The following is a 22,173-nucleotide window of genomic DNA, read 5'->3' as shown; positions in this document are numbered from 1 at the left end:
AGTAGTATAGCTTATAACCATAGGTTACGATATGGCCGGGCTGAGGGGTCGTTGAACTGTACAGTTCACGGGCCCGTAGCTTGGTTTTCTTTGAAGTACAAATTATATTAATGGAGGTACAAAATAGTACAAAATAAGTACTAAATAGTAGTATAGCTTATAACCATAGGTTCCGATATGGCCGGGCTGAGGGGTCATTGACCTGTACAGGTAACGGGCCCGTAGCTTGGTTTTCTTTGAGGTACAAATTATATTAATGGAGGTACAAAATAGTACGAAATAGGTACTAAATGATGGTATACATATTAGGATCAAATTCGAAAATGGCCGGGCCAGCATGTCACTGGCCCGGAATCCTAAATTAATTAGTTATCCGGTACCGAGTGGGGTACTAATTTTTTTGTTGTTGGTACTAAATAGTACGAAATAGGTACTAAATATTAGCATAATTCTTATGTACTAATTCCGTCATGGCCGGGCCAGTGACATGGACGTTGGAATGTTCAAATGTAACAACAAAATGCAATAACATTCTTGTGCTAAAATAAAAATAACATCAATGACAAACTCATTTTCAATTATACCCAGTCGTAGTAGGTGTTCAAAAGCACAGTAATCTTTTTCTTCAACATTTAAACTGTTGTGTTAAAACATGAATGGTCAGTGATAGCAGATGATAGCAACTGCCCACTGATGTCATTGTAGATTGTTGTCCAGCTGATTTGCGGTGATAATTAGCTCACAATCAGCTGACACAAGTCAGTTACACATTACTGTTGGTTGTGTCTTGTTAGTTTACTTGTAACAGAGTCTAAGAGTCTAAGCCAGAAGTCGAGACACTGACATCGAGTTCGATTTAATCAGTAAGCAAACATTTATTTATCAATGTTTTATTTAAAGCTTGCCAAACATAATTGAACCTTTCCAAATTATTTCTAAAGCTAAAGCTTTTGATTGTAATTATTTAGCAGGTTTACTTATTTAATTATCAAATAACTATGATGGGGTTAATGGGATTTACCTCAATATGATAAAAATTTGAGATGGGTAGAATCACAGAGTAAAGACCTGACCCAGAATTCTCACTTAGCCAATAGAAACATTGTATTCGAATCTGTTAGTGTCTACATCAGAATCTAAGAGCACTGTTACTGCTGTAATATTATAAAGGTAGTTTATTTTACTTGTGATAAGCTGATAGCAACAGTGTAGTGAGGTCACTTCTCTCTCCTACCACCCCCACTGTCTAGTCTAGCTTGCAGGCCAGTGACAGCAGCGCTCCTAGATTTTAGTGTAGACACTAGCAGATTCATACACATCGTTTTTATTTGCTCAGTGAGAATTCTGGGTTAGTTTTTTTTTCTGTGGTGAGATGCTATTTCTATGAATCCTATTCCTATATTTTTATAATAGGCGACCAATGTTTTTTCCGGGGTCGACATTGACTAAATGAGTTTTTACAATATAAAGACCACAAGTTATACATCTCCTGATATGGCAGTAAAACCATGAATACACACGGATCCACAGCTACCTGCAGATGCGATGAAATCATTAACGTCTTCCATGTTCTTAGAGATATCACCATGTCTTCCAAGATTACGTCAAAATCATGGAAATCCCTTGGGATGAAGTTGAAATCGTAAACATCTCCCGTAGTCGTGGCAAAATTTTTAACATCTGCTGAACACGATGATCACAGCAATATCGGGAACATTTTGCTACCCAGATAATCAATGTTGTAATGTCTCTCACTATGTTACAGTGTGTGGAACTGCTACAACCGAGTACACAGCCGGAAGCTGCGGAGCTGTGCGAGCTGTTGATGAGGTATGAGGTGGAAGGGCTGTTGTACACTCATGACACCATCACTAGAGAGCTAGAAGACCACAGTCCAGTAATGACTCCCAACACCGTTAATCACTCGCCCCCTCCACTACCCGTCCATGAACATGAAGACCAGGACTCAAACATCAAGATCATCAAGATCGAGAAAACCAACGAGCCTCTGGTACGATTAGGTTAAGATATAATCTTTAATTTAAATCAATGAAAATTATTTTTATTGAGGGAAACATAGGAACATTGTCCTATCTCACGGTTAGCTCTAACAAAACAAGGAAGTTAAATTTAATTGATTTATAATGTCTTTTATTTGAATTTGTCAAAATTGATCTCTTGGTAAAGTGGTTGACATATTTCCTGGAAAATCCTTACATGCAGACATGTACTATCTTTCATTGTTAAAAGAAGGAGAAACCTCTTTCCCATGTAGAAGGTGTATTCAGTTTTAGAATGAAAATAAACATTGTTAAATTGAACCCCTGGCAGAGTGGGCTGCTATCAATTAGTTATGGTTGTCAAATACATCTTTTCATCTAGCTAAACTGAAAAATCTTATTGTAAACTTCAGCATGTTTTATTTAATATCTATTTACATGGTATGAGAAAGTATGGAAATGAAAGTGAATTTGATAGTCCAGGATTCTCATTTTGTGAGAAGCTCATTCAGCTGTGCTATCTAAATAAAACTTTTTGTTAAGCTGGTCAGTATTATGGTATGTCTACTTTACTACCAAACGCCGATGGTACTGGATAGCAAGCGAGCATAAGAATAAGAATATAAGAATAAGAATATATTTATTTCCAAAATTACAAATCAGTGGCTTAAAACAATGTACAAAGGAAAGAAAATCCCCACAAAGACTGTACATCTGCGTGTGTGGAGAGTCTTCTTTGTCGCTCACCACTTCACAGACAAGATAACAAAATAAACAAATAATTATTTAAATAAAAAGAAGTAATTTTTATTATTTTTTTATTTTTTTTTCTGTATTGTTGGCAAAAAAGACTAAATTGAACATAAACAATTATTGAAATGAGTTGAACAGGTCTATAATATAATAAACTAAGAATACTTGAACGAGGGTGCCAGTACTGAAGTAGTTTGGAATTGTTAGCATAATTTAGTTTTGGAATTGTTATCGACTTTCATTATATCCTGTACTGGGATCTGATGAGCTCTTTGGCAGCATCATCGCTCAGTCCGAGAAGTTAGAATATATTTTGATATTAAAATTTCAAAATGTGCAGAATTTATACACCTGTTTATTTTTTGTAATAAAACAAGCATGTAATTCTGAAATGGATGCTATGTATACCCTTTTCTTAACCTGTTCGTTTACAGCTATATTCTCTCACTACTTCTTGCATTATTGCATAAAGGCTTAGTTAGGCCGAATTTAGAATATAATCCTAAGAATCTTTGGCCTTCCTGTCCCTTGTAATCCTTGTCCGTGCCTAATAATGTTAATCTGTTGACCAAATTGTGTTATTGTTAAACCTGTTGTGATTGTTTTTTAAAATAACCATGTTAGTAATCTAAAATTATAGTTAAATCTGTTTTCCTGATAGCCACAAAATGTTGAGAAACCAAAATACCTAATAACTGAAATTTTTATTTTGACTAAAAAATCTACATTTTATAATACTTAATAAATTAAAAAAAAAACTGTCAAAACTTTTTTATTGTCTGCTTTGTCTACTTTATGTCACTATATGGATATAATGGACTAATTAAATCACAGAACCAAATGTAAGAGTGATTCAATGTCAAATATTAAATAGATATTAGATACTATCATTACTTTCTAAAAATTCAGTTTTGAAACGTTATTCTAAAATGGCGCTCTTGCACACCAGTAGATCACAACGCATCTGAATATCATATTTGTTACTTAATGGAAAATGTCCACAATGATCACTTAAATAACAGTAATTCACCATCGCCAAAAATGAAACTAAACACTACATTTGATTCTCGGTATGAACCCAAAATAAGCAATCAAATTAGTGAACCAAAACAAAAGCACCTTAAATTACTCAACCCGTTACCTGTTAGACTTTTTTCATAAAATGCAAGCAAAATCGTTAATAACGAGATGGAGAATGATTGCATTAATCTCTTAAGTGACATATACACACCAACACAAAAAATGAATTTTAATTTACGATCTAAATATCTCCACACAGGATTTACAGGCAGATATATACAAGGAAAGTTTTAATTGCCATCATACTATACCAATCATGACCTAATAAAATTGTCTGAAAACTGTTTTGTTGTATACAAAAAAATTGTATCGTAATTATTTATTTATCCATTGACAGGGAGCGACAGTGAGAAACGAGGGAGAAGCTGTTATTATTGGTCGAGTAGTTCGAGGCGGAGCCGCAGAAAAGAGCGGACTCTTACACGAGGGAGATGAGGTAAATGAAGCTAACTTGTATGTGTAATTTAATTTACTCTTTACTGTAGTGCTTATGCCAGTGGTATCTTGTGTGAATCTCAAACAGTACAAGGGTAAGTGGTCCAAAATGTCTCAAATTTTTGCCGGCAATCGAACATGCACAAGTGTTTGGGATGATAACATGAGAATAGCGTTTCATACCTCTTTTTCTTCTCTTTAAACCCATTACTTACACGGAAAATGGACTTTATTACGGTATAGTAAATTTATTGTTTGTCTAGTAACTGAGTTTTCAAATTTGTTTTTAACTTGAACTTGATTCAACATTTCAAGTGTATGTAACACTTTTTACTCACTGTTGGGTTCCCAACCATTTCAAAATAATCGCCCAAATCTTTTCCCTGAGAGCACAAAAATACATCAAATAACACATGTAATAATATATTTACGATTATACTGTTTACTCACAAGATGGTAAATACATATAACAGGTGGTATTTACCGTTTTGTGAGTAAACAGTATAATGTAAATGTATTATTACAATTAGTGTTATTTGAGGTGTTTTTGTGCTTTCAGGTGATTTAATAACACGTATGATGCTTATAAAGAAGTTATTTACCAAACTTGTTTACTATGACTATAGGCTAGGCCTTTTAGGCTTTTACCTGGGCAAAATTAATAACAAAGCAAAACCAACTGGAATGTGTTAGGCATGCTTCCCTTAACATTTTGTGAAAATTCCCAACTTTTCCCACTGTAGCAAAATCTGCCATCTTGGAAAATGGCGGACAATCTGTAAAACACTGCAAGGTTCCACTTAAAAACTTATTGTTCCCAAACCATTCCATCTAGAAAAGTCTAATTAGTCTTAGATTCTTCGGCATAATATTATCTACAAGAAAATACCATATTAAATAATAGTAATATGATTGTTAATAGTGAAAAAACAAATTAAACTTTAAAATATGTAAAAAAATAAGACATATTCTTACTTTTTGGGGGTTTTCGCCATTATTATTGAGGAAATGCAGATTTTACCTTCAACAATCATGTAGAGCTCTAAATTCCGCTTCATTTCCATACATAATATAACAATGTTTGAGCAATATTGACGTAAACGGCGAGTGTCAAAGTACACTCTCATGTAACGCACCTGTGGGACCAAAATGCATATAGTGTGGTTGTATGGTTGTATAAAGTGGCAGAATACTTCGTTCTGGCGGGGAACATGCAACTTGAGGTGGTAGCATAGTATAGAAGTCCCTGAACGTAAAACTGCCCAGACCCCAATTTTTAAAGACCTCTGTCGTCCGTAATGACGTCATCAAGATGGCGGCTGTAAAAGGATGCTGGGTCGCCATGAATCGGTTATAACCTCCAATTGCCTGAACCGATTTTAATGAAATTTGGCATACAAGTGCTTGAATACATTATCTCAGCCCAGGTAGTCTGTCAATGGTCGAGTTTGATTAAGTCGTTTCAAAATGGCGGCCGTTAATAATTAAAATAATACAAATGTTTCGGTTTTTCGTGTTTTCAACTCCCTCCAGAGATCTGAATCAACCTATTAATATTCCTTGCAATCACAGGTTGTGATACCGTCTCTACTTTTCATGGAATTGGTTCCCCCACCACAGCAAACCTGCAGACCAAGTGAGCTCCATTTGCCTATTTTGATATTCAATTAAAGCTATTTCAATAACATTCGTTTTCATGAGTACCTAGGTTTGCTGCCACAGGGAGAGTTATAAAGTGAGTTTTTATTAATATAATAATAGCTTAGTTTAAAATAAATAAATTTGCCTAGTTTCATCAAAATATATCTCCAACCAAGCAAACTAAAACAGTTTATTTATTATCCGTAAGAATAATTTCAAATTTACAATTCTTTGAATTATCTCCGTAACCAATACCCGTACAAAAATATATCAGTATACTAAATTATTTATTTGCCTAATTTCTTCACAATTTTTTAGAGATAAATTAGGGATTTCTATGTTTTGATGGTCAAAAATGAGAAAAACCAATTTTTACCCCATAAATCCCCCAACCACCCCGTTCCCATTGTCCGGTCAAGCTGGTTCGTGAACTTATTCGAAGAAACGTAGGTTTACACGTTTGTACAAAATTTCATCGAAATCGGATAATTTTTGTGTGATTTATTGTGCTAACGGACGCACACATAAACAGGGTGTTCAAAAACACCTACATACCAATTTTAGGAAAAATAATTACCTTGGTCCAATCCAAAATTTCAAAATGGCGGGCATTTTAATTTTTTAAATCAAAATTACTTAAAATGGCAGATTTTATGAAAAAGTGTCAAGAAAACTTTTGGTTAGCATTTAAATTTCCTATCAAACTACTTCCAGTTCAAAACGATTGAATAAAAATAATTTAAATATTAAGACTTTTAGTTGTAAATTGAAAAAAACCTGGCTAGCTTAGCCTCATTCCGACTATATTTACAACTAAAAATCGTGACATATCAGTCATTTCTCTTAAGATTTTTTTGAACTTAGTATCGTTTGATAGGGAATTTTAAATGTTATACGATTTTTCATAAAATCTTCAATTATCAATAATTTTGTATTTAAATTAAAACGCCATTTTAAATTTTTGAATTGGACCAAGGTAATTTTTTTACCTTAAATTGGCATATTCTACCTTTACAAACATAGCAAGTTTCATAAAGTTCAATCCAAAGATACAAATTTTAATAAAAATTACAAAACAGTGGATATCTGAACGAAACTATGTTCTTCTTATTTTGGCACAAGGGATCAATTTGTAAATTTTGTTCCTACCCTTTTTGAACACTCATCCGATTTTGATGACATTTGGTACAAACGTGTAAACCTACGTTTCTTCGAACAAGTTCGCAAACCAGCGTAATCGGACCATGGGTACGAGGTTTTAGGCGGGATTTAAGGGGTAAAAATTGGGGTTTCTTATGTTTAAACCTCAAAACATGACATTCTCCAATTTATCTTCAAACAATTCCAAGATCTTGAAAAAAACAAATATAATTTAGTATATTGAAGTGTATTTGTACGGTTATAGGTTACGGAGAAAGTTCAATTTTTTTTTTAATTATTCCCATGTTATTCTTACGGAGAATACATAAACTGTTGTAGTTTGCTTGTTTATGAATATATTTTTATGAAACTTGGCAAATGTATTTATTTTAAACTTTGCTACTATTACATAAATTAAAAAAACTTGCTTTATTACTCTCCCTGTAGCAGCAAACCCAGGTACTCACGAAGTCTAATGTTATTGAAATAGATTTAATTTAAAATCAAATCAGGCAAATAGAAACTCACTTAAGTCTGCAGGTTTGCTGTGGTGGGGGTATTTTGCCAATTCCATGAAATTTAGAGACGGCATCACAACCTGTGATTGCAAGGGATATTAATAGGTTGATGCAGATCTCTGGAGGGAGTTGAAAACACAAAAAACTGAAACATTTGTATTATTTTAATTATTAACGGCCGCCATTTTGAAACAACTTACTCAAACTCGACCATTGACAACCTGGGCTGAGATAATGTATTCAAGCACTTGTATGCCAAATTTCATTAAAATCGGTTCAGGCAAGTGGGTGTTATAACCGATTCATGGCGACCCAGCATCCTTTTACAGCCGCCATCTTGATGACGTCATTACGGACGACCGAGGTCCTTAAAAATTGGGGTCTGGGCAGTTTTACGTTCAGGGACTTCTATACTATGCTACTACCTCAAGTTGCATGTTCCCCGCCAGAACTGAAGTATTCTGCCACTTTATACAACCATACAACCACACTATATGCATTTTGGTCCCACAGGTGCGTTACATGAGAGTGTACTTTGACACTCGCCATTTACGTCAATATTGCTTAAACATTGTTATATTATATGTGGAAATGAAGCGGAATTTAAAGCTCTACATGTTTGTTGCAGGTAAAATCTGCAATTACTCAATAATAATGGCGAAAACCAAAAAAAAGTTAGAATATGTCTACTTTTGTTTTCATATTTTAAAATTTAATTTGTTTTTCCCCTATTAATTACTATTATTTAATATGATATCTTCTTTTACATAATAATATGGCGAAGAATCTAAGACTAACTAGACTTTTCTAGATGGAATGGTTTGGGAACAATAAGTTTTTAAGTGGAACCTTGCAGTGTTTATAGATTGTCCGCCATTTTCCAAGATGGCGGATTTTGCTACATTACATACATACATTTCTTTGTCATGAGAGCCGAAGCCCCCTGACTACATACCCGGTACTTATCGTGTGACATACCCGGGCCCCATGATGTAGGCCGAAGCTTACGCATCAACCTTTAGCACATCATGGGCGGATGACTTAAGGCCATCAAGCTCACCGGCTGCCGAAGCAGACCCTTCGGAAAGAGGGTTGCTCCTCAATCCTAACCAGGGATTCCGGCTACTTGTTTAAGCGTCACTCCAGTTGGGTTCCACCAGGTACGACACCCTGGAGGACCATACTGGAGCGCCCCGACGCATTTAGTGCAAGTAACACTCGGGACCTATCTAATCCCTGACAGGCAGAACCCGCCATCATAGCCAGAAGGAAGGGGCCGTCAGCGAGCTGACGGGGGAACCCCAACCTCCCATTTACACAGTGGATTTTGCTACAGTGGGAAAAGTTGGGAATTTTCACAAAATGTTAAGGGAAGCATGCCTAACACATTCCAGTTGGTTTTGTTTTGTTATTAATTTTGCCGAGGTCAGGCCTAGTTTTATGCTACTGGTCTTAGACTACTAAGGATTATTAGAGAAAGTTTTATTGGTCATTAGTAAACAAATAAAATTGATAGAGTGAAGGAGCGATTTATGCTCAGAAAGTTTTGTGAATAAATTTTGGTCATATACCTTGGCAGTGTAACAGTTAACAGAAGGTAGATATTTAATGAGAAGTAAAAGGAACATAAGGGCGACCCCTTTCAATCTTCACAACTTGCACAACTTTGGCAGTTTGGCTCCAAAAATATTTAGTACCTAAAGATTGCATGTAACACTACTTAGGAACTATTTCAACGTGTTGATTATTTTTAATCATAAATGAACATCTGTTTAGGTTCTGGAGGTGAACGGTATAGAGATGAGAGGCAAGTCAGTCAATGATGTTTGTGATCTGCTGTCTACCATGACGGGGACTCTGACGTTCCTCATTGTGCCTAGTCAGAATCGAACCAGTCGACGCACCTCCTCAGCTAGGGACAGCATTGTAAGTACACTTGGGCATGGAGTTAGGATTGTTCCGTTAAGTAAATGGTCATTTATGGAACTAGCAAGCTAAGTAGAACTTTTTAATTAAAAAAATTATCGAGTTTATAAAGAAAGGCAAATTTTTATTTTCAACAGTGGCCTTAGTTAACCATGAGGCTTGAATAATTGGTACTAGGATAAGCGGGACTCTACTGTACTATATTTTAGCACTTAAATCTTGAATGTCTCTGTACCAAATGTTATAAACAATCATGCAAAATACTCAATTGTATTTTTTAAACTCTACATATTAATTGTGATGATGGCATGTTAATGCCGAAACGGCCGTAACGGAAGTTACAACGTATTGAGCTGTAGACAAAAGGTAAATACAATTTTTTAGTTACATCACAGCTCAGGGGCTAAAAATATGGACTTTAATATTAATTGTAATGGAAAATATCATTATTGAATTCACCCTGATCTCACCTAAGTCACCACTTCTGATTTGTCAACTAAAGCTAATCCCCTCGTTCCACAGGTGCATGTAAAAGCACACTTTGACTACGACCCAGAAGACGATCTCTACATTCCTTGTCGAGAGCTCGGTATCAGTTTCCAGAAGGGCGACGTACTCCATGTAATCTGCCAGGACGACTCTAACTGGTGGCAAGCCTACAGGGAGGGGGAAGAGGATCAAACACTGGCCGGCCTCATACCCTCTCGCTCCTTCCAACACCAGTGAGTAATGATAATTTGATAAGAAAATGTTTAACAGCTGATCTCTGAATGAAGTGTTCAGACTGTAACTATGTAAGTGGCACAGCTATTTGGCACTTCCTGTTGTTAGTTTCCAGGCCATTGGCGTTTTCATTTAAGGAACAACAAACACTTTTGGACAGGAAGCGGTTCAAGCCCATCAAATCTTTGGCGATATTCCTGGGATCAAACCCGTCCCTTCTGCAAGGAAGTCTCGCTAACATAGCAACTTTTGGACACTGAAGAAGATATTTCATCTATATGGACCAGCTGTTGCCAATTTTTTATTCAATTATAGAAAATAGTTGAATTAGCCACTCATACAGTAGAGTGCACCACTGGTAATATTATATTTTCATGCTTAATCTTTGATATCGTTCCTTCAAGAACGTATTCAAAATACATTACTTTGTTTTAACATTGTAGCGTAGAAAACTTTCTGATGTCTGTATATACTCTGGCTTTTCTGACTAGTTGATAGTTACCCAATTAATTGATTTTATTGCAGGCGAGAATCTTTGAAGCAGACAATCACTGGCGATAAAATAGGGAGAGAAAAGTCTAAAAAAGCTGGAACGTTCTTGTGTGCGAAGAAAACTCCTAAAAAGAAAAAGAAGAAAATGCCTTATAGTACTAATTACAATGACGGTGGCTATCCCATCTACCACACTACTTCAGCAGATGGTAAGTACAGTATTCTTGATACATTAACAGTGAGAAGCTAAATCCATTGCAATAGAGATTCAAAATAATATCTTTTGGAATACTAACTGTTTGAGTGTTTTTAAAAACACTCAAACAGTTAGTATTCCAAAAGATATTATTTTGAATCTCTATTGCAATGGATTTAGCTTTTTAATGAATAGAGTTCATCTAGCTTGTAACATCAGTGTCCAGGGGTTAATTAGATTCACCAAAAAGGTCACAAAACATAACACCAATATTTCAACATGTAATCAAACTTCTGCAGGGGGCGGAAGATTGAATGGAAAGATTTAAAAGAAATGTCAGCTCAAGTTCAAAACTTAAGTACAATTTTGGCCAGCACAGAAAAATTCACTCATTAAAGATATTATTAGAAGCATAATATATTCCTGTAAATAAAAAAAAAGGTTTTAGGGATTCTCACTAACACTTAAATGGTAGTTTTATAAAGAGCATGCTTAGAGGAGTTAGTTGATTAAATTGAGGTTAGGAGAATTTCTTGAGGTTAGGAGTCAGTAAAAAATAGTAAAAATAGACTCATTCAAGGCCACACTAAAAAAACAGGCCGTAATGCTCGTCAAGCATGACGTCACGATAGAAGACGGCAATGACGTAATGTTTGCCGTTCGTGATCAGCTGCTTGTTTTAATCTTTGCTTGGAAAATAAATAAATACGTCATTGCCGTCTTCTATTGTGACGCCATGCTTGACAAGCATTACGGCCTGTTTTTTTTAGTGTGGCTTTGGCTCATTCCCACCTTCTCTATGACAAAAATATTGGTCTTTCTTTAGGAACAGGGCTTGTAACAGGTTATTTTTTTTTGTTATTTTTTTGCTCTTGGTTATTTTTTGTTATTTTTTTGGAATTTGGTTATTTTTTTTATTTTTTGGGGGATTTTGGTTATTTTTTTTTTATTTTTTAGGGCAATTAACTTAGGTGTTTATTGATCAATTTTGATGAAGCTCGTAAAACTTTTAAAACTCATGAAATGCCCCCAATGAAGTGGGGTAGGATTAGCAACATAAACCAAAATGAACATAGATTTATATTCTTGTCTTTGTACATTTGATTCTGTATTTAAGACCTGTGACTTTATACATATTTGTATGTGTACATATTGTTATGCTATTTAAAATTAACAATTTGTTTAAATAATTAATACCTGTTTTATTTGGTTTATGATACTTGTCAACCTGAACTGAGGGGGAAATTTCCCGCTCCAATCCGTTTATTACAGATTGTAGTTAGCGTCAGACTAGCCAGTTTCAACAATTGATGAATGAATTAAGTAGATTTTCTGGCTGGTTAACCAACTTAACAATATCAAAGTGTTATAATATTTTGTAACTCTCTCGTTCTCTGTATAAAGAGCAAGAGATTTACAAGATCGCGACATTAAGTTCAAATGTATATAATAATTTATTGCTATTTCAAGCATTGTGAATTCGCTTGTACTTCTTGAAATAGTTTGTAAAGAACCTATAATAACGATTCTGTTTTTTTTTTTCAGACCTAATAATTAAGAGTTATGTTTGACTTTGATGTTTTATTCAATATATATTTTTAATTTGATGTTAACATTTATCTAAGTAAAAAATGTTAGTATTAGGATATTAATTATATTTGTTTTTGTATTTTTTGTCTAAATAAATGTTTGAAAAGGAAAAAAATGGAAAAAAGTAAGGGGGAGGATGGGAGGACTTTTTTCAATTTTTCCATTTTTTTTATTATTATTGCCTTAGTAGATTATCACAGTACCTAGTTCAAAATTATCCTATGTAATTTTTATTGCCCACATATTTTTAATATCCCAATAAAATGCCGGTTTTTGTAATTTTTAGCGACACTTTGGGTTTATTGAAGGTTATTTTTTTATTATTTTGGCTATTTTTTTTTATTTTTTTTTACCTCAAGAACTGTTACAAGCCCTGTAGGAATGAACTTGATATCCTTGGTTGTGAAGCAAGAATACTAATCTTCCCTTGTCTTTAAGCAGGGATGACTGACTATAAGGTTCTCTTGACAAGTCTTTTTTCATATTTTATCTTTGTTTCAATTGTTTCAGAATATGAAGCGGAAGAGATTCTAACGTACGAGGAAGTGGCTTTGTATTACCCACGAGCCAACCACAAGCGGCCGATAGTCCTGATAGGACCTCCGAACATAGGACGACACGAACTACGCCAGAGACTAATGGAGGACTCGGAGAGATTTGCTGCAGCCATACCTCGTAAGTCTTGGAGCAACAGTTTTATTTTAACTCTTAAAATAATTTCAGTAAGTTTTAGAGCTAATTTTATCGTTAACAAAAAAATGTATGCCTCTAAGATGGCAGGATAAACTATTTAAGCTCTAACTGAAGAACAACAGGCTTTGGGAATATACTGAACAACAAATACTGAAGTAGATGTTCAATTCATATGGCTGTATCCACTTTTTTTAAATAACTTCTTGATCAGCATTGTACGTGTTATTAAATTTACGGAAAGTAAATAAAAGAAACGTCTTATAACACTTAAAATCATCACTTAAAATTATTTTAAGTGTTATAAGACGTTTCTTTTATTTACTTTCCACTTTTTTTATAAATAATAAAGTAGTTCAACGAGTCACCCACAGAGTGCAAGTGCACTTTGGTCAAAAATTAAGTTTTCTGCCTAATTTTATGTTATTGAGATAGTTTATGTATTATACAAATTTCTATTGATTACTATCAGTCTTGCTGTTGGTTTGACTTGGTTAAGTTGGGGAATTTGACTGAAAAAAAGTTATTTACTAATCACGCAAAAATTTAATTGGCATTTCTTTTACAAAGAAATCCATACTCAGTTAAACTTATAAATAGAAGATGAGTATCGTCAATGCTAACTGAATCCACACCCAAAAAAAACCTTTTTCTTACTGTGTACTTTACTCATGTAATTTCTTTAGTAATAATCTTCATTTGGTGGGCAAAGAAAAGCGTTTTTGTGAATTCCTTCAAAATCTAGAATCTAATTATAAGATGAGATAGGCTACCTACTTCAAAACTCATGATTATTGAGTATTCCAGGTCTAAGAGTAAAAATCTCCTCTTAAGGATTAAATAAAATATGTTACCGAGGAAAAAATATAGTTTGTTGCAGAAAGAGAGAGTAATTCCAGGAAATGTATTCCACTATTAATTGTTCTTTCATTTTACATTCTTTATATTGTAATGAATGGAGTATGAAATCTTTATTCTGCACCGTTGAAAATCCTCATAATTTTTTTTTCTAGACACAAGCAGAACTCGCAAGGACGGTGAAGTGGATGGGCAAGACTACCACTTCATCACAAGAGCTCAGTTCGAAGCCGACATCCTCTCCCGCAAGTTCGTAGAACATGGAGAGTACGAACGAGCGTATTACGGCACATCGCTTGATGCCATTCGTTCAGTCGTCAACGCCGGCAAGATCTGCGTGCTCAATCTTCACCCGCAGTCGCTCAAAATACTGCGAAGCTCGGACCTGAAGCCTTACGTTGTGTTTGTCGCTCCTCCATCGTTAGAGAAGCTTCGACAAAAGAAGATACGAAATGGTGAAGCCTTCAAGGTATGTGAGCACTTATTGCAAGTAGATTTTAATTTTTTGCTCTCCTTTCGGCTAACACAAATTTTTTTGTTGGCTAGTCCGACTTAACATGGTTGTACTTCATTTTTTTCGTCTGCTAAGCCTGAAAGAGAGTACATGAAGCTTAGTCTATGGATAAGTCTCAGTTTTATCTAACTACGCTTTACCTGTCACCAGGAGGAAGACCTGAAGGACACGATAGAGAAAGCACGAGAGATGGAGGACAAGTACGGTCACTTGTTCGACATGATCATCATCAACAATGACACAGAGCGAGCCTACCACCAACTGCTTAACGAGATCAACAGTCTGGAGCGAGAGCCTCAGTGGGTGCCTGCATCTTGGCTCAAGTCTCTGTGAGGAATATTGGTACGTCTGCGAGGTTCAAAAAGCTTTTGTTTAGAGATTTGATAGGTCAAAAGCCTTCTGTCATTGGTTGTTTATCTTCAGTAGTGACGTTGTAGACACAATCATACATTTATTTTCTCCTGTCTCTCAGAATAATATCGAAAAATATCGACAGTATCTATCAATCAAATCAATTTTTGTCCTAACAAAAAAACTAATCAAACTTGTTTGGTATTTTACTCCTAAAAAATCACACGGATATATTGACGTATTGGAAGCTTAGTTATAGATGTTAAATTGGTTGACCAGCTTGTAATGTCTGTGTTTGTTTGTTGCAGATTGTGGGCAGTGAAGGCCGAGACGGGCCGAGCTAGCGTCCACACTGGCGGCAACTCTGCCGCGTTCCGTTCAACTGCGTTCTGTCACGTTCTAATCACATGTTTAATCGAATCTTCGTGTTAGCTCTAGAGCCTATTAGTGCCGCTGCCGTTAACATTTAGATACATTTTTCTATTATACAAAATGATAGATTCGTCGATCCTTTCAATTCGTAAATGGATTAAAATTTGTATGTGTGTTATCAATTTTTATTCCCGTTAACGATGTTTTATCGATCATCCCTCCAGTCAATTTTATTGAAGTTTGTGAGGAATCGATTTGTAGATTTTGTTCTCAATATTTTCTTGCATTTAAAACTTTTTATTACTGCAACTATGTATGGAGAAAGTAAACTTAAATATTTCTCAAACGGTTCCTTCATGTAATATCCAAGGTGAATGCAAGTTTGATCCCTAATGAAAGGAATTAAAATTTTTTAAAGTAGTCTTTCTGATCGAATGTTTAAACTGGGAAATAAATTGACACAAGATAAAACCGTAGATTAAACATGAGCGTGTCGGTGCTAAAGTTCACATTCTGTAGTGGTTACCTTAATACTCCCTGTTATACAATATAAGCGAAACAGTATTTTTGTTATCTTTATTTAGTTTGAATGTAATAGAGTATATTATTTATGAATTGTGACATCACTCGAAAGACAATATCTTTACACCTACCTAGCTCGATTAAGGCCATTTTACTTAGTCTTTATTTATGGGTTAAGCGAGAAACTTTTAAGGTTTTTTAAACAATGTACAGTTGTATTATTTACTGTTATAATTCTTGTAATGTATAAAATTGTTTTATAATTTTTAATCACTTCTCGTACATTTTGCTGAGTTCTGGTTTTCCCAACTGTGTGGTGGAACAGTTTTATAGAATTGTACAATAAATAAAGAATTTGTCAACTCCTAAGTCCCTATCTTGTCAATTTTCAGTAGCAGTTTGAATAGTTGGTGTTTTACAGCTGTTTAGTTATCTAATTTTTAGAGTTATAAATTATTGTGGAGTTGTACAGGAAAGCCACAGTGTGAAATGCATTTAATATGTTTGATTTATTTTTCTAAATGGCAGACTTCCAATGATTTCAAGGGTTATTTATATCAAGTTTTAATATTTATATTCAGTACAAAAAATGTTTACAAAATTACAAGTTTTATTATTATTTTAAGCCATTTTTACACTGATAACAGATTGTGAGTTTCTTGAGTAATTTTAAATTATTAGTTGATTTTAACAGAAAATGTAAGTTACAAATACAAATTTTATCATAGGTCTGCTACGTGTTAAGTCACGTTTGTTTCAAGTATTTCATTACTGGCGATTAGTTTGTCTAATGAAATTTGTTCTATAAATGAAACTGTAAAATTTAGCCTGATGAAAGCTTTAAACTTGAGAGAAGTGAATAGCAGAGACTCTAAGTGTGTGCCAAACTTCAAGTAAAGACTGACGAAACCAGCAGCGCAGCAATATAACCAGAGTGGAGCCCAAGGAATTTATACTGTTGTACAGACTTGTTTTATTTTGTGTGTTGTTTATAGATTCTACTAAAGTGTGTGTACAGTTTATCGGTAGCCTTCATAATGTGATTTTTATTATAGTTTCCACCAACCCCTCTCGGGCTGTATATAACTTATCCAGAATGTTTATATTATATTGAAAAATTGATATTACGTTAAAACAATAGAGACTTTGTTCTACAAAGTTATACACAACATATTGTAAATCTTTGTTGTAAGACCTTAGTAAATGGTACTGATGTATGTTGGGATTGTTATTTGTAAAACCTTGTATACTTTGAATCAGAAGAGGCTCTTATTGTACCAGCTTCAATATTGTTTTTATGGCAGCAATTTTGTTTGAGGATTATGCAAACATAATGTTAGAAAGTAAAATAACTTTACCTAAATCGTATTAGTTTCGGAATTTGTGTTGACATGACAGAGAGGAAATACCCTTTTTACATTTTACAAATAATCATCAGAGGAAGATGTCTCAGACCCCTCACCACTTATCAAAATATCAAACGAATTTTACTGTCGATTATGGGTGCTAACAACAGATTTTGACCTAGACAGGTTCTACCTGTAGATATTAGTGCATTGGTACTAACCAACACACCACAACATAATTTACAAAACCATTCAGTTTTACTGAGCAACCCTATGACTGTAAGAAAAGCCAGTTAGAGGGCTAAACAAATTATGTTTAGGTATTGGAATAGGGAAATCACAGTTCCTGTACCTTTCCCGTCTGTGAGCGAGCTCTTGACTCAGCCATTGGGTATGGAATATTTAATATTTCAAAGGGTAGAAATCGGTTAAACTGTTGATGCTGGGTACTATATTATAGTATTTCATATAATGAGAATTTGACCTAATGTTAAATTTATTTGAAGGTTTATATGTTCATTTTAAAACATGAAGTTTGCTGGTTTATTTCCAAGCGAGATTTTAACTGGACCCAGATGCCAATAGTCATTGGGCTACCAATTAATGGTGCTAAAATGTATTAGTCCTTACATTAACATAAAAAAATGCAAAAGGTGTATACAAAAAAATTTGAGGCAATGAAACACACCTATAAATTTATATACATATATATATATATAATGTGTAATCAAGTTTACAAAACAGTCAATTAAGCAACTGTCAATGTACAAGGTAAAATATATTATCAATTTGAAACATAAACCAATTCAGTGATTTGGTTACAACCATTACACTACGTCCTATAAAGGGAAACAAATTGTTTAACTGGTATTACTACCAGATGTTAGTCAGTAAAACAATATTAAAATAAAAGCATTTACTTACTGTCTTTACACAAGCAACTGCTTCCTAACAGATATTTGTCACTAAGACATATTAAAATCTAAGTATTTTGTTAGTTAATGTCTTTATGCAAGCTCGGATACCACTTTTTCTGATTCTGAATGCTACAGTGTGACTTGGTAGAAGAGCTGGGTTTATTGGTAGCAGCAGCTTGTGGTTGACTTTGACTATGGTATGGTAGACAATTAGGAGGTCCACCTCCAACCCACAACCGTGGTTCTTGAGGTGCTTTCTCGTTACCACAAGTCTTGTTGGGCTTCCACTGTTTCTTAGGTCTTTCTGAATAGATCTTTGGCCGTTCTATGACAGTTTTGGGATCAATACTCTGATTAATTTTATGATCACTTTCATTTTTGGCCTCTACTGTTTCTACACTTGCAGAAGGCAGTTTTTCAATTATTTTTGGACAGCCACTTTGTACAGGGTCATTTATTTCACTGACTGTTCTTTTCTCAGTTGGATTTTGGTTATCTTGATCTTGTTTGTTGTCTAGAAGTGCTCGATGCATCTGTAAGAGTGCATCTATTTTTTCTTCAACTTTCTTTACCACAAGTGCTTGATCTTCAATGTTTTCTTCAATTTTCTTTGAGTTACCTTGTTGTTCTAAATTACAAGACTTTTTTTCTCCACTCAGATTTTTTGTTTGATCAGTTTCAGAATTACTTAACATTTCTGAAGAGTTTAAGGCCACCTTTTCAATACTTGCCAGAAAGGCATTAGTGTTTTTAGAAGTAAATGTTGATTGTGTTTCATTTTTTTGGATGGAATTCAGTAATTTGTTAAACTTACCTACTTCAGAATGATTTAAGCTTTTACAAGATCCCTCATGATTAGTTGGCTTGAAAAAATTGTTGATAAGTTTTTGAGTTTCCTGAGTTGGCAAGTTTTCATGTGATGCAACTTGATTTACTGTTTGTTGTTCATCATTAGGAGAAGGTTTGCTTACAGTTTCACAACTCTTTTCACAATGTTTTTGAGTCGTAGACCTTTTCTCTTTTTCCATTGCAATTTTAGCAGCATTTCTTTTAATGGACTCTTTCATCATTAAATCTTTTATATCAGGTAACTTTTCAAGTTTCAACTGTAACAATCCTTTTAATGAATCTTTTCCATCGAGTGGAGATGACTTTTTAACACTGACGACAAAATCTTGCGCTTGGGAGACAAATATTTTGAAATCATATCTCATAGAGTTCATAAACCCTTTGATCAGTTTATGTTGTGTCCTTTTTACATGAACGTTCATTTTTATCCCCTTTGATTTTGCTGACTTCAGCACTGAAAGATTTATAGTAAAAAAAAATGGTTTGTTATCATTTGGGTGAAAAAGAGTGTTGGATATACAAACCTCTCTTTCAAACGAATTCAAATTAAAATCCATTCTATTCAAAGACTTTTCCTTTTTCTTGCGACGTTGCCAAACATCGACTTTACAACAACACTCAAATATTTGGCTATCTTCATGTGTAGAGTCAAGATTGTGAACATCCTGTGATGACTCCAATTTCTTTACTTTCTTAAAAACCTTTTCTTTTTGCAGGTTGACATCCAATTTATAAATGTGTTCCAAAACTAACATTATTGACTGTTTGGTCATCTGGCACCATTCTGTAAAGGCACTGTCGGAAGTCTGTGAACCATCGAAAGACATTTCTCCACAAGTAATGTTTATACTCAAATCGTCACCGAGATCAAGTGAGTCTTTATCAATACTGAACAAACCTTCCAACAAAGCGTCATCCGCTTGTTGCTCGCACAGCTCCAATGACACTTTGCACGCTTCTTTGAAAACTGAACAGGTTTTGTCTACAACGTTTCTAGTTATATTAAGGCACAACTCAAACGGATCTTGGACCCTGAAGGTTGTATCTGTTTTAAACTTGCACTTCGGGTCACTCTTGAGTCTTTCTTTGTACAACACCATTTCCTCGGGAAGTTCGCTTCCGTCTTCAGTCTCGAAATCTTTGACATGAACAGATCTTCCTAGGAGAGGACAGATGACATTGTCGAGATCGAAGTTGTAGTAGAACTTGAAGAAGCCAGTCAGTAGTTGTCGCAGAGACATGTTGTTTGGAGGGAGACATTGGGACTGAACACTCCACTCCTCATCACAGAAGCTGCACTCCCAGCCGAGACTGTACTGCTTGTGTTGACACATCTGCTGCAGTCGTGCGATGGTTGGCAGCAACGGCTCGTCAAGCTGTTGTAGGTAGAATATCACCAGCATCACCAGAGAATACGTGGTGAACTCTCTATGAGCACCGGAGTCAGTGATACCACATACCTGCAACACAACCACAATGCATGTTACACAATTGGCTAAGACATTCCGTTCCCTTGTTAAAGCTGTAGCTAGTTGAGTGACCAGCAGAAGAGCGCTCAAGTCAATCACTGATTTCTGTTTACTGTCAACTTGTTAAACAAGCTAAACTGACAGCAAAATTTATCGTAATGCATTTGTTATGTCACTTTTACTACTGTAGTAAACAAATTAAACTAGGAAACAGAAATAACTTGTGAACTAATAAGAACTTGCACATTAGCACTCTTAGTCAGTCTCATTCGAATTCAATTCATTTTTCATTAGAATAAAAACTGTCGACAGCTAGTTAATATAATTCGGACGTCTACTCCAGACTCCAAAAGTAAATGGTTACATATCAAGTTTATATTTGTTTTTTTTTTTTAAGTTTTCGTGGGAATGAGATTTTGAATCTAGACAGTATAATATCAACTTTGCTGATCTTTTTACTGTGTTTCAAAAGGGCTACTAAAATGTTTAATCAATTAGGCCTACTACTGCTGAAGATAGACAGTAGACAAAGCTACTAATTAAATAAAAACCCATTTACTCACCTTGGCCCAATATTTGATGATCATAACTAAAGGCTTGATACGATGATCCAATGAGACCAGGAACCTGAATTAAAACAAAATACTGTCAAAATTGTGGAGTTAATAGTGTGAGGCAACAATGGGAGGGACAAAGGCAACACAGTTTTGGAATTTACAAAGGTTTTTTTTAAATAAAGTTTTGATCTAAATACTAGCTAGATACTAGGCTAGGTTTTGAGGCTAAATATTAGTTGATGCTTTGACTGCTAAGGATATCTTAAGATCTACTCATGCAAAGCAATCTCACATTCTCCTGTTGGGCCGGTACTCCCGCTGTTTTCTAACCTATTTCGTATGCAGTTATTGAAGTTTCTGAGCGTTCACATTTTTGTATCACTTGTGACATAGCAAGATCGTTACTTTTTTTAAATGGCTTCAACCTCAGACACAGCAAATATAAAGATTGAAGAAAAGTCTGCAATACAACTGACTTGGGTGGATCAGTACCTGACAAAAAAAAGGCCCAATGTATGGCAATGGCTACATATCAGATGTACTGACCTGATGAGCCGAGTGTTACAGACACCCAGCTGACTACTGGCTGTCAGGTCACCTTGCCAACCAGTCTTGACATGTTGGAACTTGATGATGGGAATCCTAGCACTCGGGATGTAAACAATGTTTCTAAAATGTCGCGATCTGTACATCAATCTGCCTTCCTTTCGCACAAAGTTCTTTAAAGGTTCTCCATCTGTTGGACAAGTGAAATATGAGTAGAACCCTTCTGGATAAATATCTCTGAAAGAGAACATTTTATGTAAATATCTCTGGAGAACCTTCTAAGTAAATATCTCTGAAGGAGAACCTTCTACGTAAATATCTCCGAAGGAAGACCTTCTACGTAAATATCTCTGAAGGAGAACCTTCTACGTAAATATCTCCGAAGGAAGACCTTCTACCTAAATATCTCTGAAGGAGAACATTTTATTTCAATATCTCTGAAGGAGAACCTTCTAAGTAAATATCTCTGAAGGAGGACCTTCTACATAAATATCTCTGAAGGAGAACCTTCTACGTAAATATCTCCGAAGGAGAACCTTCTACATAAATATCTGAACAATAATCCTTTAACGTAAATGTATTTGAAGGATAACCCTTCCATGTAAACATCTATGAAGGATAACCCTTCCGTGTAAATATATCTGAAGCAGGACTCTTCTATAAATTTTCTGAAGGAGAACTTACTTTC

General features: G+C 34.8%; 2 protein-coding genes across 4 annotated transcripts in view; one reads left to right on the top strand and one right to left on the bottom strand.

Annotated features, from left to right (window-relative positions):
• LOC128985917 (protein PALS1-like) overlaps positions 1–17,018 on the top strand; it is a 171,350-nt gene extending 154,332 nt beyond the window's left edge. For all 3 annotated transcript variants that reach the window (XM_054405902.1, XM_054405903.1, XM_054405904.1), the window contains 9 exons: positions 1,766–2,011; positions 4,171–4,269; positions 9,344–9,493; positions 10,016–10,215; positions 10,742–10,917; positions 13,005–13,169; positions 14,198–14,511; positions 14,707–14,898; positions 15,216–17,018. In XM_054405902.1, the coding sequence (XP_054261877.1) occupies positions 1,766–2,011; positions 4,171–4,269; positions 9,344–9,493; positions 10,016–10,215; positions 10,742–10,917; positions 13,005–13,169; positions 14,198–14,511; positions 14,707–14,889 (1,533 nt within the window). In that variant the 3' untranslated portion in view covers positions 14,890–14,898; positions 15,216–17,018. The remainder of the gene's footprint in view (positions 1–1,765; positions 2,012–4,170; positions 4,270–9,343; positions 9,494–10,015; positions 10,216–10,741; positions 10,918–13,004; positions 13,170–14,197; positions 14,512–14,706; positions 14,899–15,215) is intronic.
• An 856-nt stretch (positions 17,019–17,874) lies between these two features.
• The window catches only part of LOC128985918 (uncharacterized), a 21,579-nt gene continuing 17,280 nt past the window's right edge, over positions 17,875–22,173 (bottom strand). The window contains exons 7-9 of the mRNA XM_054405905.1: positions 21,486–21,675; positions 20,946–21,009; positions 17,875–20,373 (exon numbers count right to left, since the gene is read on the bottom strand). Coding sequence (XP_054261880.1) covers positions 18,142–20,373; positions 20,946–21,009; positions 21,486–21,675 — 2,486 coding nt within the window. The 3' untranslated portion in view covers positions 17,875–18,141. The remainder of the gene's footprint in view (positions 20,374–20,945; positions 21,010–21,485; positions 21,676–22,173) is intronic.

This window comes from Macrosteles quadrilineatus, unplaced genomic scaffold (assembly GCF_028750875.1).
Source record: "Macrosteles quadrilineatus isolate MER2022 unplaced genomic scaffold, UCM_ALF_1.0 Scaffold_2__2_contigs__length_208266976, whole genome shotgun sequence".
In the NCBI taxonomy this organism is placed as follows: Eukaryota; Metazoa; Arthropoda; class Insecta; order Hemiptera; family Cicadellidae; genus Macrosteles; species Macrosteles quadrilineatus.
The sequence above is the reverse complement of the archived record's forward strand: the minus strand, read 5'-3'. Positions and strand labels throughout refer to the sequence as shown.